Raw genomic sequence first — 13,636 nt, 5'->3', positions numbered from 1 at the left:
TACGTTCTTGGAATGTGAAATCTATAAGGGATAGATAAAATGAATGTTAAAAGTTTCATGTCCTTATACATATATTGGCAATATCTTGAAGGGGATCAAGACACAAGATTCTTTTGGAGAATTCTTGGCATTGTCATATGGCATAATTTTGAGCTAACCTCAAAAGTACCTAGCTCATAGGTTTGAACTAGATAAAATGATTTATATTCCATTTGCTTGGTAAATGAATTCATCATTTACGCCATATTATGCATAGGACATGGTATTTGATCATGCTATGAGCATATCATAGGATACCAACTGAATACATGGTTAATTCACTAGATGACTATGAAACATTCTAAGAGTACTTAAGAAGAACTAAGAGAATGTATATAAGATAATTAGTTTAGAAAGGATCTTTATGTAAAAGAGCTACACAAGATGTTGATTTCTAAACAGATATAGATAATTATGAATTATAATTGGATTTTGACTTCATTATGGAATGAAGAATACATTTTGTTGGAATGAGGTCCAAGCAAAACATAATGACACAATCTACTACAAAATAAGATTACACTACTTTAGAAGTTGAATTCATATATGATTGGATGAATGAGATCATTGAAAAACTATGTTGATCTCAAGCATGCAAGGATCACATAGAAATCTTTGTGGCTTCGAGAGTATACTTAATCAAGCTAAGTGAATCTATGTCAAGAAAGAACACCAATCATATTATCCAAGAAATTTAACTATACTTAGAGTAAAGTTAAGTATGGAGATGATAGTATTCACAAAATTCACACAAATTAAATTTTGTCAGACCCATTGATAAAGTCATTATTTTGAGCTAAGTATGAATGGTCACACTTCAGCTGTAAGACTTTATTATTCTAGAAATGAGATTTTGATTTTGATTTGGATTTAGTATTTGGATATTAGAACATTATAACAACAACTATTAGATAATGTTATGATATATTGGGATATAGCCATCACATTAATACTTGTTGTGTTCTATATTAACATGTTTAATCCATGACTAATGTTATTATTCTAAAAGTTCATAGTCGGTTATAATTGTGGGAGCAATTATAAATTAAGACTAATATGAATTGGATTGGTTGACTCTCACTAGATGAAAGTAGGCAAGTGGTTGTAACCAAGTTTCAAAGGTACTTCTCAGAGAACTAGTATTGAAATGACCCGTATAAAGATCATCTCATGGATTTCTATCATGAATGATACTTGATTAAAGGTACTATCTTTGTATCCTTAAAACCTGAGATACATAGTGGGACTTAAGTGTAGCGAGTACTATGCTTTGATATGGTCAAATGTTGTTCCTTAACTGGGCAGTTATAAAAGCCATTTTAAAGTATGGTGTGAACTATGCAAGAGGATTATGTAGTCAAGATGGGATTTGTTCCTCTTATGTGTTGAGAGTTAGACATCTAAGGCGCCTTACCAAAAGTTGAACAACTAATAAGATTGAGCCCGATCTGTATCTCATGTTCAACATGATGTCTGTAGCAAAGGGATAATTGATAAACTTACCTTATACACCAATTGTAGCCTTGGGCTTCTGGGAATGGGCGTTGATAGAATGACACAAATTCGTATGTTGATGGGGGCAGTGAAATGTTGCTAGACGTTCACCACTGTCTATATCAGTCTAATATGAATCTTGTGCAAGTGGGAGATTGAAAGATCTAGTATGCTCAAGAAACATATTAAAGTGATATTGCTAATTAACATATGATACTAATGGGTCACACTAACAACAACTTGATATAATTGATTATTTATTAGAAATTGATTTTAATAAATATTCAATAAACTCTTATAATTAAATTGGAAATTATTTATTTCATGGAAATAATAATTTTCATTAGCAAGTAACATTACATAATTCATATGGTATGAATTAATAAGTTTATATCTTATAAACTTTGAGTTTATAAAATATAAACTTCTTCATCTCTTTTGCTCCATGATGGTCGAAAATGAGAGAGACATAAAGAGGAATGGCTTTCTTCTTAGTTTAATCAAAAGAAATAAAGCATGGTGCATGCATGGGGACAAGCTTGTCTAAAGTTCTTATTGGATAAAGACATTTAGATTAAGTTCATGCTTTAAATAGCTAGTGTCTTGCCCTCTTGGTGGTGCTTCTTTTCTCCCATGGCCGAGAGCACATTGACACTCTCCCTCTCTTCTCTTGCTTTGAACACTTGAAGATTTATTGCTTGCATTTTTCTCTCTTTGAACCATACTTGGGTTTGGTTCAAAGCTTAAGAGTTTTATACAAAGAACTAGCATTCTACATCAAGTTGAGTCATTGTTGGTGTCTCAAAGGCTCCACATTCTTCATCAACTTCCAAGCCTCCCAAGAGGACCCAAAGAACAACAAAGGTTGTTATTTCTTCATCCTTTCTTTGGTTGGTGTTTTAATCTTTCTATAACTTGCGAGATAATCCTTGATGGGTATAAAATGTTGATGTTATTTCAAAAAATCAAGTCTTCCGTTTGCCATATTTTGTAGTTTTTGAAACTATTTTTGAACTAAAACTCAACATAAACTAGATCTAACACCAAGGACCATCAAGGTGAGAGCTTTTTACCTCAAAATGATTCCAAATGAGAAGACGATCCTGGATCTACAAGCTCAAGCTATCCCCTCAAGTGCTCTTCTTCTTCTTCTTCACAATCCACCAACAAACACTCTTTCAAGCTCAAAACTCACCAAATCACTCTAGGGTTTTGATTTCAGCGTATTGGGAGATGGAGGTTGGTCTAAAATGTCCAAGAGATGATATAATGAAGCTTAAATAGGGTGAAAACCATAAAAATTAGGGTTTTCATCTGGCTGGAGTACGCCCTGCGTACTCCTAGTACGCCCTGCGTACTCCTAGTACGCCCAACGTACTCCATGAAGGTCCGCGATCCTTTCAGCCTAGTATGCCTAACGTACTCCCTTATACGCTCTGTGTATAAGGCTTAGCTTTTTAAACCACCAACTTCCGGAGGCCATAACATCTTCATTCTGAGTCCGATTTTGACGATCCTTATATCCACGAGAAGGTAACAAGAAGCTCTACACTTCTATCAACTGATCATTGCCTTAAAACTTCGCGAACTAAAATCCAAAATTCATAAAAAAACCCAAACTGACACTTTACCGATATACCCCTTGGCTTCAAAACACAAACCGAATCATCCCGATTACATTACCCGCACCCAAACGGGTCTAAATCACTCTTTTCCAAAGGCCCTAAGCCTTAGGATAACCAATCTTCAGGTCACAGTCCTGAATTAGGAAACGATTCGGAACAGGTTGTTACACCATCTAATAAGATCAAGAAGAATATGGGAAAAAATACAAGATCTAGAACCCTATAATAAAAAATGTGGAGCCTCGAACGCTTATAAGGGTCCATAATCAAGATAGGAAGGGAGATGAAGACTTTCTTGCTAATCCTTGGCTTACTCCTTCTTGCTTCTTCCTTCAAAACTCTAAAAAGCACTCAAGAAAGCTTCAACAATAGAGGAAAAAGGAATTAGGGTTTATTATGTATTAAAGAGGGTGGTGGAGGCTAAGGGTGAGAAAACCCTAGCCTCCTCATTCCTTTAAATAGGGTGAAAAACCTAGATAATTAGAGCTTAAGACGTCAGTGGCGGCCACGACGTGGCCTTCCTTTCCATGTCGTGGCGAGTCAAAAGAGACCCGCGGCCAGAAAATGCCTTGCCACATCATAGCTATCCTTCCCCATTCCGTGGCGACTCCTAAATTCGAATTTTAAATTAAAAAAATAAAACATACCTCAAAACTGGATGTTACAACTCTCCCATACTTGAATCAGACTTTGTCCTCGAATTATGTTGCTGCAAATAGCTCCAGGTAGTGCTCCCTCATTTCCTCCTCATGTTCCCAAGTCCACTCTGAGCCTTTCCGATGCTTCCATTGCACCTTCACCAGGTTCACCACCTTTTTTCTTATGGATTTGGTATTCTTGTCGAGGATCGCAACCGGTCTCTCTATGTAATTCAACCACTCATCCACCTGAATGTCCTCCAAAAGCACCACTGCGGAATCATCAAACAAAAACTTCCTTAGTTGAGAGACGTGAAAAGTGTTATGGATCTGACTGAGCTCTTCGAGTAGCTGCCCCCGGGTAATAACCCTAAAAGGACCGATATATTTGGGGCCCAGCTTGACCCACTTCCTAACCAGATGACACCTTTCCAAGGTGACACCTTCAGGAGTATCATATCTCCTACCTGAAACTCCAAATCGGATCGACACCTATCTGCATAGATCTTCTGCCGACATTGCGTGGTCTGCAATCTCATACGCACCTGCTGGATCAACTCGGTAGTCCGGAGCACCACCTCCGTGCTACCCATGACTCACTGACCGACCTCGCCCCAACAAATCGGGGTCCGACACTTCCTCATGTAGATCATATCAAAAGGAGGTCGATCAATACTGTCATGATAGTTGTTGTTGTAAGAAAAATCAACCAATGGGAGATACGTATCCCAGCTACCGTCGAAATCCAACACACAATCCCGAAGCATATCCTCCAAAGTCTGGATAGTATGCTCACTCTGACCATCGATATGCGGATGAAAAGTCATGCTGAAGTGCAGAAGAGTACCCAAATCCTCATGAAATCTCTTCCAAAATCATGGAGTGAAACGTACATCCCGATACGAGACTACTGATACTGGAACCCCATGTCATGCCACAACCTCTTGGATATAAACATCTACCAACTTCTCCTCAGAGATGCTCTCCTAAATGGGAATAAAATGTGCGCTCTCAGAGATGCTCTCAAATCCACCCCCGCGTTGTCCGTGGTAACTTCGTGATGAAGCCCATAATGATATCTTCCCATTTCCAAACGGGAATACCCAACGACTCCATTTTTCCGTGTGGTCGCTGATGTCGGCCTTGACCTTCCTGTAAGTCAAGCACCTCTCCACATACCACGCCACATTACTCTTCATGCAGGGCCACCAATAATCGAGTCGAAGGTCTCTGTATATTTTTGTTGCACCCGGATGAATAGAAAATCTCGACTTATGCGCCTCCTCCATCAAGATCTAACGAGAACCTCCCAGATACGGAACCCAAACTCTCCGATGCAAGGTCAACAATTCCCGACTATCATAATCAAAATAGGACACCTGGCCCACTATGCGTTTACTCTTCCAGTTCTCCTCTTTTATAGCCTCAACCCTGACCCCACGAATCTGCTCCAAAAGTGGAGTTATCACTGTCATCCTCAAACACAAATCTCAGATAGGTGTGCTAGTCACCTTGCGACTTAGCACATTGGTCACCACATTGTCCTTTCCAGGGTGGTATAAAATATTGCGGTCCTAATCCTTCACTACATACAACCACCCGCGCTGCCTCATATTTAGATTTGGCTGATCCATCTTGTACCTCAAGCTCTTGTGATCTGTGTAGATGGTACAATGGACCCATAGAGGTAATTGCGCCCAATCTTGAGGGCGAAAACCACCACCTCCAACTCCAAATCATGAGTGGGATAATTCGCCTCATGCGGCTTCAGCTGCCTCGAAGCATAAGCTATCACATGACCCCTCTACATCAACACCGCACCCAACCCTGTGATTGACACATCACAATATACCACACAATCGTCCACACCCTCTGGTAGAGTCAAAATCAGAGCCTCAGACAACCTATGTCTCAGAGTCTCAAATGCTGCTTGCTGCTCAGGCCTCTAATGGAAAGTAATTGTCTTCTTCGTCAAACTGGTCAACGGAACTGCGATCCTGGACAAATTCTCGATGAACCTACGATAATACCATGCTAAACCCAAGAAGCTTTGAATTTCAGATGGAGACTTCGGAACACTCACTGCATCACTACCTCGATCCTGGCCGGATCAACCAATATCCCCTTGTCATGACAAGATGCCCCAAAAACTGCACTTCGCGCAACCAAAACTCGCACTTGGAGAACTTGACATAAAGCCTCTCCCTCCTCTAAGTCTCCAGAACCTCTCGCAGATGATCCTCATACCGCTCCTTGATCTTAGAATAGACCAAGACATTGTCAATAAATACAATGACAAACCGATCCAACATCAGTCTACACACGCGGTTCATGAGATCCATGAACGTGGCTGGGGCATTGGTGAGCCCGAAAGACATCACCACCAACTCGTAATGAACATAACAAGTCCTGAAAGTAGATTTCTGAGCTCGAAAGACATCACCACAAACTCGATCTTGGAGAACCTAGACACACCCTGTAACTGGTCAAACAAATCACCAATCCTTAGAAGCGGATAATGGTTCTTCTCCGTTAGTTTGTTCAGCTCCCGATAATCGATGCACATCCGGTGGGATCCATTCTTTTTCTTCACAAACAAAATCGGCGCTCCCCAGGATGAACTACTTGGTCTGCTAAATCCCTTGTCTAACGACTCCTACAGCTGTGTAGACAACTCCTACATCTCCGATGGTGCTAATCAATAAGGCGCATTGGCTATCGGAGCCGCACCTGGTACCAGATTAATACGAAACTCCACCTGCCTCCTTAGAGGCACTCTAGGAAAGTCCTATGGGAATACATATGAATACTCTCGAACGACCGACAAATCCTTAATCGTCCTCTTTCTCTCCATCCTGGTGTCCAATACTTAAGCCACAAAACCCGAACAACCCTGCTGAAGATATCTCCTAGCCCCGCAACTGAACAGAGAGTTGGTCCGCGCTGAGCAACCTCGCCATGAATAACTATTTCTCCCTCACTTGGGGTTCAAACCCGAACCAACTGGTGCCCGCAATCGATCATCTCCCCATTAGGGCTCAACCAGTCCATCCCCACAATGATCTTGCTCTCGCGCAAAGGAATAGGAACTAAATCAATCAGATATCTCTCTCAGATCAGCTCAGGAGTACAACCCTGATGAACTCTCGATATCCACACTAAACGATCATTGACGATCTCCACCTCCAATGGGCTTAATCAAGAAGCACTTAATCCCTTAAGTCTCAAACCCATTTGCTCCAGAAGAGCTTATAACCCTAAAACCAACTTAAAGATTGGTGCTTTTTAGACATGCATGCCCAATGCATGTCGTGGACTCAACTTAGGTCAAAATGGGGTTTATGACCAAAATCTTATGCATAGCTCAAACAACCAACAAAACTGCATATCCAAACCACGAACTACTCCAAATGATCTAGAGATTCATAAAGTTGCAACTTTTTTGAAATCTCCCCATCCCATCTATCAAGATCAAGAAGAAAATGGGACAAAATACAAGATCTAACACCCTATAATAAAAGAGGTGGAACCTTGAACACTTAAAAGGGTCCAAAGTCGAGATATGAAGGGAGATGGGGACTTTCTTGTTGATCCTTGGCTTACTCCTTCTTGCTTCTTCCTTAAAAACTCTCAAAAGCACTTAATAAGGCTTCAACAATGGAGGAAAAAGGAATTATGGTTTCTTCTAAGTTAAAGATGGTGGTGGAGGTTGAGGGTGAGTAAACCCTAGCCTCATCATTCCTTTAAATAAGGTGAAAAACCTAGATAATTAGGGTTTAAGACGTCAGCGGTGGCCACGTCGTGGCCTTCCTTGCTGCGTCGTAGCGAGTCAAACGAGACCCACAACCAGAAAATGCCTCGCCACATCGTGGCTATCCTTCCACACGTGGTGGTGACTCCCAAAGTGGAACCTTTTATATCACCAGAAAATCTGGTTAGACCAGAGGTTGTACTAACTACTCACCACTCACTTTTTATGTGTCACGTCAGCTTTCCACTCACTCACCTTTCACGCCAGCTTTAAAGTCTATAACAAAAAAAAGAACTAATAAAAAATGATTAATAAACATAAAAATGAACTAAAATAGAAATATTTCATTACTTAAAAATAAAAATTACATAATAAAACCTAGAAAATATAATTAAAAATTGGATAATAAAAATAATAAACCATTATTAAAAAAGCACGTCACTCCAAATCGTCATCGTTATCCGAATCGGACGGAACCGACAAACAGGCCCGGTTTAGAGCAAGGGCAAAGAGGACATTGGCACAAGGCCTACTTTTTTAAGGGGACCAACTCTTTTTTATTGAATACTATGTTCGGTTTCAGCCTCTTGACCGATCAATATGTCAATCATAATTTATCAATCAGGACACCCTTTGATGAACGTAGTAACACAAAAGAAGAAAAAAAATAATTTTGATCTCTTTTATATATGTCAATCATAATTTATACTTAACTTTTACAACTTACAAAAAAATTAAGAGCTGAAATTTAGGAGTTAGATAAACAAAATATTTTTCAAAATATAATAACAAACAATCTTTCAAACTCATACTAATTGATAGAAAACGATTGAAATGAAAAACTAATTAAACACTAAAAAAGTTTATGATTTTTGTGGACCGTCTGCCAAACCCTTCTCTTCCAACTTTAATATGCTGCCGGCTGCCGACTCACAGTTCTAGCAGTCTCCGATCTCCAACGATTACAATATATTTTGAACCATTCTTGGTGTGAGAAATATGGACTTTTGGTTCTGGTCGTTTCCCACCTCCTTATCTCCTATCGCATAGCATACCCATCGTCTCTCGACCAGACTGAAGACTGACGGTCGCGGACACAGCTTCTACAACATTCGATTTATTTTTTAGGTAAAACTCTTTCTCCTTTTGAGATTTGTTAAATTTCTTCTGGTAATGATGTAGAAAAAATTTAACGGGTACTCCATATGAAAAGTCAAAGTCTAGACCTAGAAACTAGACACGAGAAAAGATATTGAACGTTGAAACTAAAAGACATTTACCGGTCCTTTAAAAACTTTTATGATGATGTATATTAGGTATACTAGGTGTGAGATCCGTGTACTATACAAGTTTAAAAAGAAAGATTTAATATAAAAAATTGTAAGCATACGTATTTTTTACAATACCGGAAATATTGAAATTTATATCACGATCTTATGATATCATTTCCTTCAACATTATATAATTTTGGAATTATTAATAGAGCTTAGCGTGAAATTGGCTAACATATGCATATTATCATAGAATTAAAAAAGAAGGAAATTAAGGTTTGTATAATGAATTATTTTGAGAGTTTAATATAATTAAATACCTTACATATATAAACTAGGTATTTAATTCCATAATTTTTAATTTAAGAAAAGTGAAAAAAAAGCCGAAAACGACATGTGGAAAATAAGAAATCCATAATGTCTACGAAAATTACATGTGACAAATACATGGAAAACATGACATATGTCAAAAATCATTTTCATTTATTAGGTTAAATTGTCTGTTGTACTTAAAAAGAAAATAATAATAAAATAAAATTAAATAAAAACTTAATAAACATTTAGAAGTTAGAACTCCCTTTCCTGATTTCATTTTTGTATATAATTACTTTTGGTGATATTGGGACTTTTCTGAAGATTTCCCATATAAATAAGTTGCATAGTTATAAGTAAATTAGATACTTATGTATTTATAGATATTTACTCTAACAATTGTAAAAACATATGAGTATTTTTTTAATATATTTTGATTATTGGTATAAGTTAATAAATAATTTGCTAAGATGATAACTGACAGACCCACCCGATAACCAAATTTTTTGACTCATTTATTTTATTCAGAACGAAATCTTAGAGTGTATAAACTGTGAAGAGTTGATCAACAAATTTGTTATCAAGAATGCTACGAGAGTTGCACGGATCATCGGTTAGCTGTTACGATATGCAATTACTCATTAAAATACTATGATTTTGCTATATTTATTGCTATAAAGTTTATCGTCGTTTAAAAAAAATGTTTATGTAATTTAATTCGTTACACGTTAAGGCCTAAGGACCTTTTTTATTTCGGCTTGTCCTGAGTATTAGAATCCCTAGGACCGGCCCTGCCGACAAATGTAGCCTCCTCTTGCACCATCGAATCGGACAAACTAGATGGTGTTGACGACATTGTACTTGAGTGAGTTTTTGAGAGAAAGTATAGAAATTGGTGTGAATAATATGTTAGATTTGTTTGGTATTTATAGAGTGGTAAATTAAAAAAAAGTTTATATATATATATATATATATATATATATATATATATATATATATATATATATATATAGAGAGAGAGAGAGAGAGAAGATCTTATATAACCCTTAAATATTGTATGAATGTATAACTAAATGTAGACCAATCATTTGATAACGGTAAAATTGATAACGGTAAAATAGTAATTTTAGTTGTAATTAATTATAGTAAGTATTTAAATTATTTAATAATGTTTTGAAATAGGATCTCAGTTTCACACTTTTTTACCAATCACCACCTGCATCTTCGTCCCATAAACAACATCACCGACCTTATCACCAGGTTAACACCATCGGTGGAACCCTAAACCTAAGACACCGCCATCGTTTATCGCTGGAAAATAAAACAAGGCGTAATATTATTATTCCCAAACCCTCAAGTCGCATTTTACGATATTCGACACGTTCACCTTAACTTCGCCGATTGAGCCTCCCCACCGCTCCACCTCACTGTTGTTGTCGTCACTCTTGCCATCGTTGTTCATGCCTTTGATTTCATCCACTCAACCACCGCCTCGAGGTTTGATTCCTCCCCTTACCGCTGAAGCTTCCTTAAAAAATATATACATGCTTTGACAATTGGATTTGAGTGCACCATTGAAGCTTTTTTTTCAATAGGCTTAGTTTTATTTATTTATTTTTTTTTATTTTGTTAAATCCAATAATAATTGAAAACATCTCGTCCACATAAATTGAATATATTTTTTTCACAGAGACTAATAGGGTCCAAAGGTGAGGATTGTTCATTTATAGGATCAAACCTATGTTTGCCCATTAAATTGGTCAAAACAAAACAAGTTAGATGGTTTAATAATTCAATTGGCTAGTTTGACTCCCTATAATGTAACTTGCCAGTTTGGACTTTGAAGTGAAATGAAATCGAGTTAACTCTTAAACTTGTTATAAAATTGATTTCATTCGTCAAATACCTACTATAATGTGTGTTGGGTTTTTTTTTTCTTGGCGTGGCTCCACTTGTTTTGTTCTAAATAACTTAAACTATTGAGCGAAGTTCTAATATTGGTACCTTCAAATAGCTTACTGATGTTTACCTTAATGTGAACGAATCTATGATAATGTTTACCTCAATGTGATAATTACTTTAATCCAAATCCAGTTATGAGCATAGTATCGAAAGTCTGTAGGAAAAACATCTACGAGGACTCATGCAATAGACTATGTTATTTAATGACCTGTTTGGAATTTGATTCTTTGATTGTAATAATCTATATGAATCACAATGCTACTGACCAGTTAAAATTCTTATAAAATCAAACATTTCATTCATATATCTAAATTAAAATAGTTAATGAACTATTTTGATCATCTAAGTTTCTCTCATTCCGTTTTCACTAGAAACACATCCAATATGTCATAAATAATGAAAGAATATATTTAGCACATTCTAATCTTGTAACATATATTCTACTGAATATGTAGTCTAAGCTTAAGGATACAACAAAAGCTACTAGGTGGGTTCAAATCTTATCACCATATGTGAATTACTATCATAGAAAATAAGAACCTCATATTCTTGTTTGTGTAATGTGATTCTTTGCTAATTGCTTAATATTTTTATGTCACCACGTCGAGAACATGATATTCTTGTAGACTTCATCCTATTGAAAATTTATACATTCAAGAACCTGAAAGGGACTACCTTAAAGCAACAATCTGAACAGTGGTACAATTAAACATGTGTGAATCGTCAGGTGACATTCTTGTTTTTCTAACCGGGAATGAAGAGATAGAAGATGCATGTCGGAAAACAACAAACAAAGTCGGTAACAAGGAAGAGCAGGTTGGCCATGTGAAAGTTGTTCCTTTGTATTCGACACTTCCTCCAGCCAAGTTGCAGAAGATATTTGAACCCGCTCCACCTCCATTGATAGAAGGTGGTTTAAACCTTTTTCCTAATTAAAAAAACATATAATCTTGGTACCAAATGTACTAATTTTTCTCTTTCTTGTTTTTAGGAGGAAAACTTCAGTTTCAATTGAATGATTTGTTGTTTTAGGATGAACCATGAAAATGTAAAGATAGAGGCATCAGCAAACCATAAAAATAGATATTCTACAAGAATGCTGACAGATTCTTCAAGAATGGTTATATTCTTAAAGAATGTAGTATATATTATAATTTTTGTTTATATTGTGTAAGAATTATAACAAATTCTTAAAGAATGTAGTGTAGAAGGTTGTGTATATTCTTCAAAATATTGTATATATTCTTGTTTTATGTTATGAAAATGGTCGTTTTATGTTATAAGAATGGTTATTAGTTTTATAATATAAATTCTTGGTTATATTACAATAGTTTTTTTCTTAAAGAATGATATGTTATTGTCTAAAATATGCAAGTGTATTCTTTAAGAATATTAATTATAAAAAAAAAACTATGTTGAATGACAACGTATTCTCAACAAATCAGATTTAATTTGAATGTGTTGAATAAAATATAAGATTTGATTGAGTTTTTATTAAATAAGTTGACTTATGTACAATTAAACATGTGTGAATCGTCAGGTGACATTCTTGTTTTTCTAACCGGGAATGAGGAGATAGAAGATGCATGTCGGAAAACAACAAACAAAGTCGGTAACAAGGAAGAGCAGGTTGGCCATGTGAAAGTTGTTCCTTTGTATTCGACACTTCCTCCAACCAAGTTGCAGAAGATATTTGAACCCGCTCCACCTCCATTGATAGAAGGTGGTTTAAACCTTTTTCCTAATTAAAAAAGACATATAATCTTGGTACCAAATGTAATAATTTTTCTCTTTCTTGTTTTTAGGAGGAAAACTTCAGTTTCAATTGAATGATTTGTTGTTTTAGGATGAACCATGAAAATGTAAAGATAGAGGCATCGGCAAACCATAAAAATATATATATTCTACAAGAATGCTGACAGATTTTTCAAGAATGGTTATATTCTTAAAGAATGTAGTATATATTATAATTTTTGTTTATATTGTGTAAGAATTATAACAAATTCTTAAAGAATGTAGTGTAGAAGGTTGTGTATATTCTTCAAAATATTGTATATATTCTTGTTTTATGTTATGAAAATGGTCGTTTTATGTTATAAAAATGGTTATTAGTTTTATAATATAAATTCTTGGTTATATTACAATAGTATTTTTCTTAAATAATGATATGTTATTGTCTAAAATATGCAAGTGTATTCTTTAAGAATATTAATTATAAAAAAAAAACTATGTTGAATGACAACGTATTCTCAACAAATCAGATTTAATTTGAATGTGCTGAATAAAATATAAGATTTGATTGAGTTTTTATTAAATAAGTTGATTTAGGTGCCTAAAATGTAGGTAATTTCAATTACCCTCTCTTAATAAAAGGTCATATTCAACCTTATAATTAATTAAGTGTAATTATATAGTGGATGTTAGTCCATGTTAATAACATATATCCTAAGATCTCATCATTTCATTTATTTAATCTAATGGCCAAAATTTGGTCACACATTCACACAATAGTTGTGATTCACATTTGATCATAACCCTATATAT

At 35.8% G+C, this 13,636-nt stretch overlaps 1 protein-coding gene across 1 annotated transcript; it reads left to right on the top strand.

Annotated features, from left to right (window-relative positions):
* Positions 1-10,341: 10,341 nt before the first annotated feature.
* Positions 10,342-12,296, top strand: LOC145134593 (putative pre-mRNA-splicing factor ATP-dependent RNA helicase DEAH2). Its single transcript, XM_079069432.1, has 3 exons — positions 10,342-10,627; positions 11,820-12,002; positions 12,084-12,296. The coding sequence occupies exons 1-3, from the start codon at positions 10,591-10,593 to the stop codon at positions 12,122-12,124; spliced, it is 261 nt and encodes an 86-aa protein (XP_078925558.1). The 5' UTR covers positions 10,342-10,590; the 3' UTR covers positions 12,125-12,296.
* The last annotated feature ends 1,340 nt before the right edge of the window (positions 12,297-13,636 follow it).

The sequence above is a fragment of the Lactuca virosa genome, chromosome 8, assembly GCF_052849685.1.
Source record: "Lactuca virosa cultivar CGN04683 chromosome 8, Lactuca_virosa_CGN04683_v6, whole genome shotgun sequence".
Classification (NCBI taxonomy): Eukaryota; Viridiplantae; Streptophyta; class Magnoliopsida; order Asterales; family Asteraceae; genus Lactuca; species Lactuca virosa.
The sequence above is the reverse complement of the archived record's forward strand: the minus strand, read 5'-3'. Positions and strand labels throughout refer to the sequence as shown.